This window comes from Humulus lupulus, chromosome 2 (genome assembly GCF_963169125.1).
Source record: "Humulus lupulus chromosome 2, drHumLupu1.1, whole genome shotgun sequence".
Taxonomy (NCBI): Eukaryota; Viridiplantae; Streptophyta; class Magnoliopsida; order Rosales; family Cannabaceae; genus Humulus; species Humulus lupulus.
Window position 1 is genome coordinate 121,139,268 of NC_084794.1, and position 11,174 is coordinate 121,150,441.

The 11,174-nt window shown below is 30.6% G+C and overlaps 1 protein-coding gene across 2 annotated transcripts; it reads left to right on the plus strand.

The window, feature by feature from the left end:
- Positions 1-2,524: 2,524 nt before the first annotated feature.
- LOC133818438 (protein-tyrosine-phosphatase IBR5) lies at positions 2,525-8,144 on the plus strand. 2 transcript variants are annotated; one of them, XM_062251304.1, is made up of 6 exons: positions 2,525-2,924; positions 3,142-3,413; positions 5,185-5,284; positions 6,275-6,332; positions 6,561-6,667; positions 7,543-8,144. In XM_062251304.1, the coding sequence occupies exons 2-6, from the start codon at positions 3,177-3,179 to the stop codon at positions 7,857-7,859; spliced, it is 819 nt and encodes a 272-aa protein (XP_062107288.1). In that variant the 5' UTR covers positions 2,525-2,924; positions 3,142-3,176; the 3' UTR covers positions 7,860-8,144. The 2 variants fall into 2 exon arrangements, with proteins under 2 accessions (XP_062107288.1, XP_062107287.1); XM_062251303.1 differs by having other exon boundaries at positions 2,526-3,413.
- Positions 8,145-11,174: the final 3,030 nt, after the last annotated feature.

An 11,174-nucleotide genomic window follows, 5' to 3' on the forward strand; every position in this document is an offset into this window, starting at 1 on the left:
TTTCTATGTATTTTTAGAAGAACAATTTGAGGGTTTTCCTCCAAATTTTCCTAAGTTATGTTTGTAATTTTTTTGTTTGTATTTTCTATTCTAGTTATGAGTTTCTAATCTTTTTAAGATTATTAAGGTGATGATGAAACAATATGTAACTAAATAACATTTATGTTGTGTGTGTGATTTCCTATTTTGTGCAATAAAGTTTATGAATTTTCTTCTTCTTAAAAAAAAAAGTAGTGTAACCTCCCTAAATATTTAAATTGATTTTGGTCGGGGCCCATGGACACGCTCTAAAACGACTTTGGTCAGCCCATTGGCCCAAGACACTAATTCTCTCCCTATTTGTGTACTAGGCCCAATAAGCCCATTGTGACTCATAAAAGAGGATATGCCCTTTCATTGTATGATGATGGTGGTAAGAATGGTTTTAGGGAGAAATGGATGAGTAGTGTTCATACCCCCCTTGCTCTTTCTTGGTTTGTTTTTGTTTTTTTGTGCAGGAAAATGATTGAAGAACATAAGGTACTCAATGGGGATTCACAGCCAACAATACAAGGTAATAGAGCTAATCCTAAACCTTTCTTGATATGCTTCAAGTTCTATGAGCTGTTTTGGTTGATTGTTTGCACTTAATGTGTATTATTTTCAACAGTTCTATGTCTACTATGTTTTGTTCTATTTTGTTTCGTTTTTGTAAGACAGAGAAAATGCGTCTATTATATTATGTTTTGACTTGTTTCATTTTTGTAATATAGTGGGAATTTGGTGAAATTGGATGATGGTGGCAACTTATATCTTAATACATTAAGATCTTTATATTCTAATTTCTTTAATTGATAAAATCAGTACTAGGAATGGTATTCCTTTCAAAAAAAATTGTTAGAAATTTCTAGATTAATTGATTTATATTTAATAGACATATGTTTTTTTGATCAAATTATTTTAATTATAGTTTTTTTACTTTTACAAATTTAATTTATTAATGTTACTTAGATTTTATCAGTTAGATTTATCTTTGTTCTTATTTAGTGTTATATTGTTTTCTTGTAGGGTGTTTTCCTATCATCTAAGCAGAAGCTCTAGATTTGATAATAGTTTTGGATTAATCTTTTCTATTCTACTTTTACATTTTTTAGAGACTGATTGTTTGACTTTAGTCTCTGTTTTCTCTAACAGATCATTGTATTGTAATGAGTTAGGATCTTTATTAGAGGATATAACAAGTTTATTATCTAGTTTTCCTAAGGCATCCCTAATTCATGTACATCGTTCGACCATTAAGCCCGCTCATGAATTGGCTACACATGTACTCATGGTGGATGGTGAAATTGTATGGACGAAAGATTTTCCATCAATTTTTTTACAGTATTTCTATCATTTTTATTGGATGTATTACACTATTTATTTTTAATGAAATATTTATTGTTAAAAAATGAACATTCAAATTAAATTAGTATCTAAAAAAATTAAAGAAAGCCAAAATAATATATATCTTTGTTTAATTTGGGAATGGATATGGTCTCATGGGATAGATCTTGTCCACCTCCATAGACTATAGCCATTAGGGCATCTCCAACCTTGACTTTAAAAACTTAATTCCTTCATTTTAAAGATGAAAATCATACAAAAATCATCTCCAACCTAGCTTTATTTTTATCTTCATTTTAAAAATATATACTCGTACATTTATTATTGAAGACAACACTATTCATATAAAGTCAACAAAATATTACCTAAAATACCCTTTAATAATTTTGTTTAAATACATTTAGATAATTTTATATTATATTATATGTTTTAATTATTTATTTTTATAGTTATATTTCTGTTTTATGTTTTATTTTTTAGATTTATAATATACTAATAAATTAAATAAATAAAAGTATACATAACATGGAATAAATAAAAAAATAAAAAAACTAATAACTTATCAAATTTAAAATATGAAATGAAATATTAAAAAAAATGCAATGTTTAATTTTCATAATGTAGATTTTTAAGTTAAGTCCATTAATATATTTTTTTACTTGATATAAAATTATTATTACTTAATTATATATATTAATGTATAAAATTAATATTTATTTATTAATTAAATTATTTATTGATGATTAAAAAAATTAAAGTAAAATTTGAAGTAAGGATCGAGATTAAATAATAATTTAAGGTGGAAAATGTGAAAAAATAAAAATAAAGTTAATTTAAAAGAAAATATGGTTGGAAATGACCTTAAATCAATAGTTGGGTTGATCTAACAATTCTTAATCATTGAAAGTTAAAGTACATTAAACACTAATAAAGCACATAAAATAAAATATATATGCATTCTTTTTTTTTTTTTTACAAAAAGAGACAAAATTTCCCATGCCCTTTGGGTAATATTATTTAAGCAAAGTCGCAAATTTTTATTTTATTATCTTTGCAGCGGTAAGAGAATATAGATGGGTAAAAACCAAGGTGAGTACTAAAGTTGGAATTGAGATCAGATGGGACCCGGTGGGTAGGTTGTGAAGAGGGAGAGCACCATGATTAGGTACTAATGGGTTTGCAGAGACCCCAACACCAAGAAACTCGGTTTTATGGCTTTACCCCCAGCCACTCTCACTTAACTGATGACGATCAAAAGAAAACGAAATCTGGGCTGTTCCATTCATTTTCACTAATATCCTATATATATGTACACACACACAGTTATACACATCACACATGCCTATCGACATAAGTCTCGCTCCACGCCACCACGTTATATATATGTAAATATAATATATATATACATAAATAGAGAGTCTCTGGTCTGATTTCGTGGCTTCGTTACTCGACTGATGTAAGGCGAACGGTTTGAGACCCAAAAGCCAAATCCAATTTACTCATCCAGCTCACTCAATCTCATCAAAGAAGAAAGGCGGAAGCTTCGTCGTCACGCTCTGGTGCTTCTTTCACTCTTTCGCTTTCTCTCTCCTTTATTGCACTTGGTCAAGCACAATCTTCGAAAAACCCAACTTTTATTTTTCTCTCTCTCTTATCGAAGCTGTATCTGTGACTGTATATACATATAAATACATATAGACACTTTGCTTTGGTGTTTCACGATCTGGGTCTTGCTCGTTTTTTGAATTTGAATCCTTTTCCTTATCTGGGTCTTAGTCCAAATCCCTATTTATTAAAGAAAACAAACCGCTATGAGGAAGAGGGAGAGGGAGAACCCTTGTGGGGTTTGTGGGCACTATCACAAGTATGAAGAAGGGGAGGTTTGTGGGATCTGTGGCCATCGGATTCCGGTCTCCTCCGAAAAAACTTCGATCCAAGTTAGCGCTTTTCCGTCCGAGATCTTGCCGGATTTTCTTTATCTGGGTAGCTATGATAACGCTTCTCGTTCTGAGCTTCTCAAGACTCAAGGAATCTCTCGTGTTTTAAACGTAAGCTTTTTAATCCCTTTATTAAATCTTTCTCAGTTACTAAATTTTTGTTTGTTCTATTGTCTAAGACAGTATTGGTTTCTTGTGAAGCTGATTTCTCGCTGAAAGGTTTCTTGTAAAAGTTAGTATAACCTTGTTGTATGATAATTGGTTTCAGGGAGGGGTTCAATGTTCTATGGCTGATTGCATGTTTTGATCTGAGTTGTCTCTGGTTTGATATTGGTCTAGAATTTTGCAGTAGGCATCAAAGAATATGATATGGCCTTGAACTTCAATATGCGACACGTTTGGTATAGACTTGTATAATATGATATATTTAATTCGGTTATAATCTGTCAGGAACAAATGTGAGGAGTAAGTACTTTGAAAACGGTTAGTTTTGAATAGTAAAGTGTTTTTGAAGTGGTAGTCATATCAACTATGATGAAGAAAAAGACAATAATGATTGGATACATTGCTACCTGGTCACCCATGCGACCTTCTTAGCCTATCTCCACACAGAATAAGCAGCTCGTCAAATGTAATACGTGGCTGATCTTATCTGATTTGATGAAAGACAAATAGAATATAAATCAGTAAACAATAGCACTTGTAATTTGGGAACGGGTTTTGAGAGTCGGATTGGGTGGCAGTTAAAGATAGTATACAACTAAAACTGTTCGGGCTGTTCTGGGCAAGCGTATAGTTTATATGACAGCAAATATCAGTAGAGTGAGCTTGGTGGTATAAATTATTCATGTGATCATTACAATTCTTCTCTTGTAGCTTCTATGATATTTAGGTAGCACTTATTAATTTGGGCTGAGTATGTGCCCCGCGTTTTTGGTTTCGATCAGTGAATATGAATTATCAAGTTCCAGTCATATTCAATTCTTTAAACGCTAGATTTTGGTAAATGCATCGTGTCACACATAAATTAATATATGGGGAGCTTGTCAATCTCTCTCTCTATATATAAGAGTAATGATATGTGCACCCAAAATATGCACCCAAATATTATACACTTTTTAAAACAGTGGGACTCAATTTTAATAAATGTGACTGACTAGGCTAAACTGGCATCACTGTGTGTAATGTTTGAGTGTAATGTTTGAGTGTATATTTTGGGTGCACATATCATTACTCATATATATAAACGTTTGTGTGTATGTATTCTTGCATGTGTGTGTATTTTTGCACATTACATCACGAAATGCTTGCTTACAGATAGGTTTTCTATTCATTATCAAGAAACATTAAAATATATATTTCTTTCTGATGAGAAATTTCTTGCTCTATGATTCAAAGTCAGCGTTTATAGCTACGTAATCTTTCATATACCTGTTCACTTTTTCGTTTTTCTTTACAATTTGAAGTTTGGTTGGAAACATTCTAAGGTACTGTAAACTATTTGCAAGATCTTGGTTTAAACATGTACTAATACTTTTTCGATTTAGTTATGCTTTCCCTGATATGTGTTGGTTTTGTTGCAGCTTCTTGCTTCCCTGATACATACATTTCTATGCTTATATCTAAGAATATACGATACAACCTTTTTATTTTTCTTTTGATTTAATTTGGTCAATGAATAATTCATGATTAAATATTTTTATTATGTACGAATATAGTTTCATATGCTGTTTATATTTGGATATTAAATATAAGTTTCCATGTCTTTTGTTATATGGAATGTTGAGACTGTTATAGTTTTTTTTTTGACAAAATTTTAGGCTGTTATAGTTTATCAAACAATGGATAACATTTTTCGTTTCTTGTTTTCTGCTTTATGCAGACTGTACCTGCTTGTCAAAATCTCTACAAAAATTCCTTCACCTATCACTGCCTCCAAGATGAAGTAACTTTACAATTTGATGATGCAAACCAGTTTTTAGGTCTGTATTTTCTCCAAGATGACTGTACATTGGTTAAATATATATTTCCCTTTTATCTTTGTGATTCTTATTTTGTGGAGGCATCTTCTATAGTTGAGTTGTTTGGCTACTATATGATTCCAGGAGTCAGCATCAAAGGATTACTTATAAAACACGGTGATGATATGAGTCTTAAAGTGCAACAACCTAGATTATTGTATGATTTATGGTTATTTAATGTGTCAAAAAGTGTGAACGAGATTAGACTGACAAATACAATTCCTTCTGTTTTTTTGACTTGCGTATTTCATTAACTGACGAGTAGTTTCGTTTGGGTTATTTCTCTCCTCCTGAACAAAGTTTTAGTCCTACAAGTATAGTTATCAAATTTAGATTTTACGGTTCCATTGAAAAAAATCGCTATAACAATTGCTCTCAAGCATTATTCTGATGATCATGAACATACTGGGTGGGTTGTTGACTGCAATGTCTCACAATTTTTACCCCCTTGATATGTTTTAGCTGATCAACTGTATAAAGTGATGTCACAGTCAGTTACTCCTCACTGGTTTTGCGTGGTTTCAAACTTGCAATGCCAGGATCCTTTTATTTTTTGTTGGCCTCACAATTTTTCTTCTCATGTCTTCCATTTCTTATTAAAACGTTGTATTAATTTTTTGGGTATTGGCTATTGTAATTGATATGGGAAGTTTGGAATAAGACTAGAGAAGCTAATGCATTAAATGTACTTGACAAAGATGTGGAGTGAATCATGCTATTTAACTTTACTAAATTGCTGTCTGTAATTTCTAATGTTCAGTTTATTGGTTCAAAATTTTCAAATAAGTTTGCATCCAGTGATTGACCCACAACTAGTGATGATACTATTTGGTATATTATTGCCAAATTTAACTAATGGATGTCAAATGTTAGTCTACTGTAAGAGTTTGCATCTGCATTTTCATTTCCTTACTTTTCTACTTATAAGAGTGATTATGCTTGTTCTCGCAGAGCAATGTGAAAAGGACAAGGCTCGTGTGCTAGTGCACTGTATGTCGGGTAGAAATAGGTACATGATTACTGTTCATTCACTTTTAGTTTTAACATTTCTTTTAATCTTGTGATTTCTTTCTGTTTGCGTTGCAGTGTATAACCCAATTGGATGCATCATACCATACTTAGCGTGTAGAATGCAATATTTAGTGCATTCTACAACAAACATTGTAGAATATTGGCTGAAAAAGTTCTATTTGCTTTTACTGTATTTAAAACAAGAGAGGCTTCTTTGTTCTGACAGGTCGCCAGCTGTTGTGATGGCATACTTGATGAAATCCAGAGGATGGAGGCTAGCTCAGAGTTATCAGTGGGTGAAAGAACGGAGACCATCTGTTCAGTTAACCGAAGGTATGCATGTGATTTTGGTCATTTGTTACTGCTCTTTTTTTTTTAAAAAAAACAAAACAAAAAACAAAATAGACATTTGAGGTTGAAATGTTCATCATTAAACCTAATTCAACTTCTTATCTTATTGTAAACTGTGTGGATAGAAGTAGTGCTAAAACTGAAAACTTGATGTTTGGGATTCAGATATTACTCCAAAAATTGGTTAACCTTTGGAGTGAGTAGTGAATTTTCTAACTGTTAGCAACAAAAAGTGGAATAAAGTACTATGATTTGGTTGTGGTGGATGGGTAGAAAAGTGTAAATTCTTATAAAAATTTATTATATTTGTTCCAATAAATTCTGTTTACTGTGAAGGGGCTGGATCTACATAAAAATTGACTATTTTTTTACCATTACTGATATTGTTTAGGTCTTGAAATAGTCTAGGCAAAAACTTTTCAGATAGTAAGTTTTTTTCTTTCTGTATTTATCTCCATAGGGAGATATAGAAACATCGACCGTGCTAAACAATTTGTCTTGTTTGCTAAGTGATAACCATTTTGTAAAGAGATTGCTTATAACTTACCAAAAATTTGTGCACATGACTGTTAATCAAGTCAATCTATAACGAGGCAGGCACTTGGTGTGAACATGAGTTTTTCTTTTTTGCTGTTGAGTTTTCTTTCCTTTTTCTTTTAGTCTCGTTCCAGTTTGTAATATCACTGTAAGACTGAAAAACCATTCGTTTTCATAACTGGTTTAAGTAATTCTCTTGTTCTTGATTTATTTGCTAGCTTGTCATTTATATGAGCTAATATATTACTGAGGGCTGTAGATTTCTTGGTACCAACTGTTCAATAGCTCTTCCCTGATCTCATTTCTCCTTGTGGTTATAGCTGTCTCGCAGCAATTGCAGGAGTATGAGAGGAAGATTTTCGGATCAATTGATAATAGCAATCCCACCCAACCCATTTTCCTGTCTGTTGCCGCACCTTTGTTCAACATAGGCTTCCCAAAAATCAACGATCCAGTTCCCGTCCCCGCTTTCAACACCGTCAGTGCTCCCTCCATTTTTGAGCGTCTGCCTACAAGTATTCCGCCTAATGAGTTCACATTTGGAGCAATTCCGGCTCAAAGTGAAATTGCAGCAGGCCCTGTCAATGCTAATCCCCCAAGTTCAGCTGCAAATGATATTCAAATGGACAGTTCTTGATTTTTTTCTTTTTTTTTTTTTGGCTAGTGGTCTTTTAATACTTATTGAATATAAAGCATGGTCAGAAGTTTAAGTCCGGAGTTGGATGAGTTCTGTGGATTTGAATGTAAAGTGGGAGTGACTGCTTTGGTTTGTAAGGTTTGATGTGGTAAAAAGCCATATTGCCTTGATCATCTCTCTCTCATTCTCACTGTCGTTTTACAAGGGCAACAATTTTTTTATCGACTCTTGTGCTTATACAAATGTAATCTTCCTACTTTAAAAAGGTACCTTCGTTTCGGTTCATTGTACTTTCATTTGATTTTTTGGGTGGATTCAATTGGACTAAATAAGAGCTATGATCATTCTTGTATAAATCATTAATGAAATAATAATTACCGTGTTTGATTAGCCATGAGACTAAATTATAATATGTACTTTTTAGATAAAAATACCTTATGCTTATTTATTCGTGAAAAACATTATAATTTTGATAATTATCAAAGGAATTGAAATAAAGTTGTAATCTTTTCAAAAGTATGCTTTTTGGTTTCAAAATTATATTTTCATTTTTTTTTTCAAACATAAACTCATCAATTTTTTTTCCCAACAAATTTATGGTTCGTTCTAGGAATAGTTGATGTTCAATTTTCTTTTAGGAAACAGTTGATGCCAAATCGAGGCAACATCAACTAAAATAAAACTATCAAAATCATAACACCAACTAAAATAACTAACATCAATCAAAATCTATAAAAAAAATACAAAATTAGTATAATTATGTATATTTAGATATGAAGAATCTAATAAAAATAGTGTTTATATTTTTTTTAATACTATGTTTTGTCTCATTATTTGTTTGCACTTTGTATTTTAACAAATTACTTTTTAGACTTTGTGTTTTGTAAAATGGTTCAAATAGACTCGTAAACTCAATAAACTCAATTTTGATGAAAGAAAAATTGAATATGACAACACAGTTATTAAGAATAATTATATTTTTGTTTTGAATTGTTCATTTGGTGAACTATTTGTGATTTTAGTTCGAAAAACTTTGACTAAAATCGAGTTTAGGATCTATTTGAACCATTTTACAAATCACAGGGTTCAATAAATAATTTATCAAAACATAAGGTCAAAATAAGTAATGAGACATAATACATGGTTCGAAAATATATAAAAGACAATATTAACATCAATTAAATTGAGCAAAAGTATAGATGACGTTAATATTAACGGTGTTAATTTTGATAATTAAAAAAAACACAATTTATAAAGTTAATAGAAAATTTTCATTAAAAAAATGCCCCAAAAAAGTGACGCACATCATTTTTGCGGTCTTTAATCTCCACCAAAATCGAACAGATCAGACTAGAACCCCAAAAACCCAAATCAGAAATTAGGTGTGAAAACACTCCTCCAACGACCATTTGTTTACGTTTATTTAATCCAAAAACACTCTAAAATCAATTTTTTAATGGTTTCTATCTTTTATTTATTTTTATTATAAATAATTAAAAATCAAACTTAAATTTGCTAAATGTTTCAACCAAGAACACCATACTTAAAAAAAAATAAAGGATGAAAACAAAGTTAACACTTAACACATCGTATAAACTTATTTCACTTATTTATTTATTTTGCATAAAAACCTTACTAGATGTAATAATCCCAATAAAGTTATTTGTTAAACAAAACCATTTCAAGCCAACTACCCGATTCATTATGATCGTCTTATTGATCTTAGACTCTGAGCCGAGCAGGAATCAAACCACTAAATTCAAATTAGGACCAATGGTATTGTCAACAAATCTTTTAAGAGAATTATTCATAACTTATATTCAGATTTTTTAAAAAAGAATTATACTATTTTAGTACCTTCTTGTTTATTTCAATACCAGTTTACACCTTTCTAGTTTACTTAATACTAAAATACTACCCTCTCTTTTAAAAATCAGTATAAAAATATACATTGAACATAATTTTGATCAAATTTATTTTCAACATCATCAAACATGTCTTTTTTTTTTGTTACATAAAATATGTTTAGAAAATAAATTTTTAAAAATCTTAATTAATCAAAAACCTTAAATTTTAGAACATCATTATTTTTTTTCTTCTTCTTCATAGGCTTTTAACTATTTAAATTAATAATTATTACACTAAAAAATAGTAAGTTTATAAAAAGTTATTGGAAAATCTTAAAAATTATTATTTCATGTAATGGATAGCTTAAGAGGAAAAAAGAAACAAAATTATTAATCTTTTATTTTAGGATTTTAACAAAATAAAATGTTATACCGAAAATTCGAGATGAAATATCAAATTGTCACAAGATAATTGTTAGTTTGAGACATATGTATCGGGTCGATGTTATCAGTTTGACATGATCGAAGTTAATCATTAGGTTGTGAAGGTAATTAGTATTATGAGGTGAATACTTTAAGCTTCAATGTGAAATAATGTTAGCTCCAGTAAGTCTAGTCAAGCTAATCACCTCGAGATACTCATGACTTAAGAAGAAGAAACCTTATGACTTTCCTAAGATTGCCTAAGATGGTAGATGCCGATTCGAGGAAGACTTGTCAAGTATTCATCACAGGTCGGCATGACGAGCTGGTATAATGTAGATGATGGTCATCAGGTCGCGTTGAGCTACATCAGCTATCAGCATTAGCTCAAGCTACAACACTTAAATTTGTCGAAAAAACTTGTTATCATTCAAACAGGTTGAATGAACCTACCATCAGTCAAACATGTTGAAGGAACTTGTTATTAGTAAAACATGTTGAAAGAAGTTTTTACTAGTCAAACTTGTTAAAAGAACATGTTATTTGTTAAATGGGTTGAAGGAATATGCTATTAGTCAAACATGTTGAAGGAAGATGTTATCAGTCAAACATGTCGAAAGAAGTTGTTTAAGTTAAACAGGTCGAAGAGATAGTTGTTTTAGGCAACAGGTCAAAGGAAGATGTTATTTTGGGTGACGGATAGTGAATAAAAATATGGGCATAGTTGATATTAAGATAGATATTTATGTAAATATCTTGTAACTGTATTTTAAATTCAAAAAAGACGTGACTCCTTCCTGATTTCATAGATGAGATTTTATGAGACTATAAATATGGAACTCATTGTTGTATTTTTGGAGCTTTTCATGATTATGTACATCGAAGCTCTGAGAAAATAACTAGAGAATTCATACTGAAATAATCCTTTGTGATTGTAACACTTGGTTATTTGGAATCAATTCTATTAATTCGTGAACTAGGTGGATTTTAACTACTGAACCACGTAAAAAATTTATATTTATTTTTAAATTTTATATATTTATTG

What these genes read in the sequence shown, in the direction of transcription:
- LOC133818438 (XM_062251304.1), top strand. Translation starts at nt 3,177, where the DNA reads ATGAGGAAGAGGGAGAGGGAGAACCCTTGTGGGGTTTGTGGGCACTAT. An exon ending in TGATGCAAACCAGTTTTTAG is followed by an intron (nt 5,285 to 6,274) that starts GTCTGTATTTTC and finishes TTGTTCTCGCAG; the next exon opens with AGCAATGTGAAAAGGACAAG. An exon ending in TGTATGTCGGGTAGAAATAG is followed by an intron (nt 6,333 to 6,560) that starts GTACATGATTAC and finishes TTGTTCTGACAG; the next exon opens with GTCGCCAGCTGTTGTGATGG.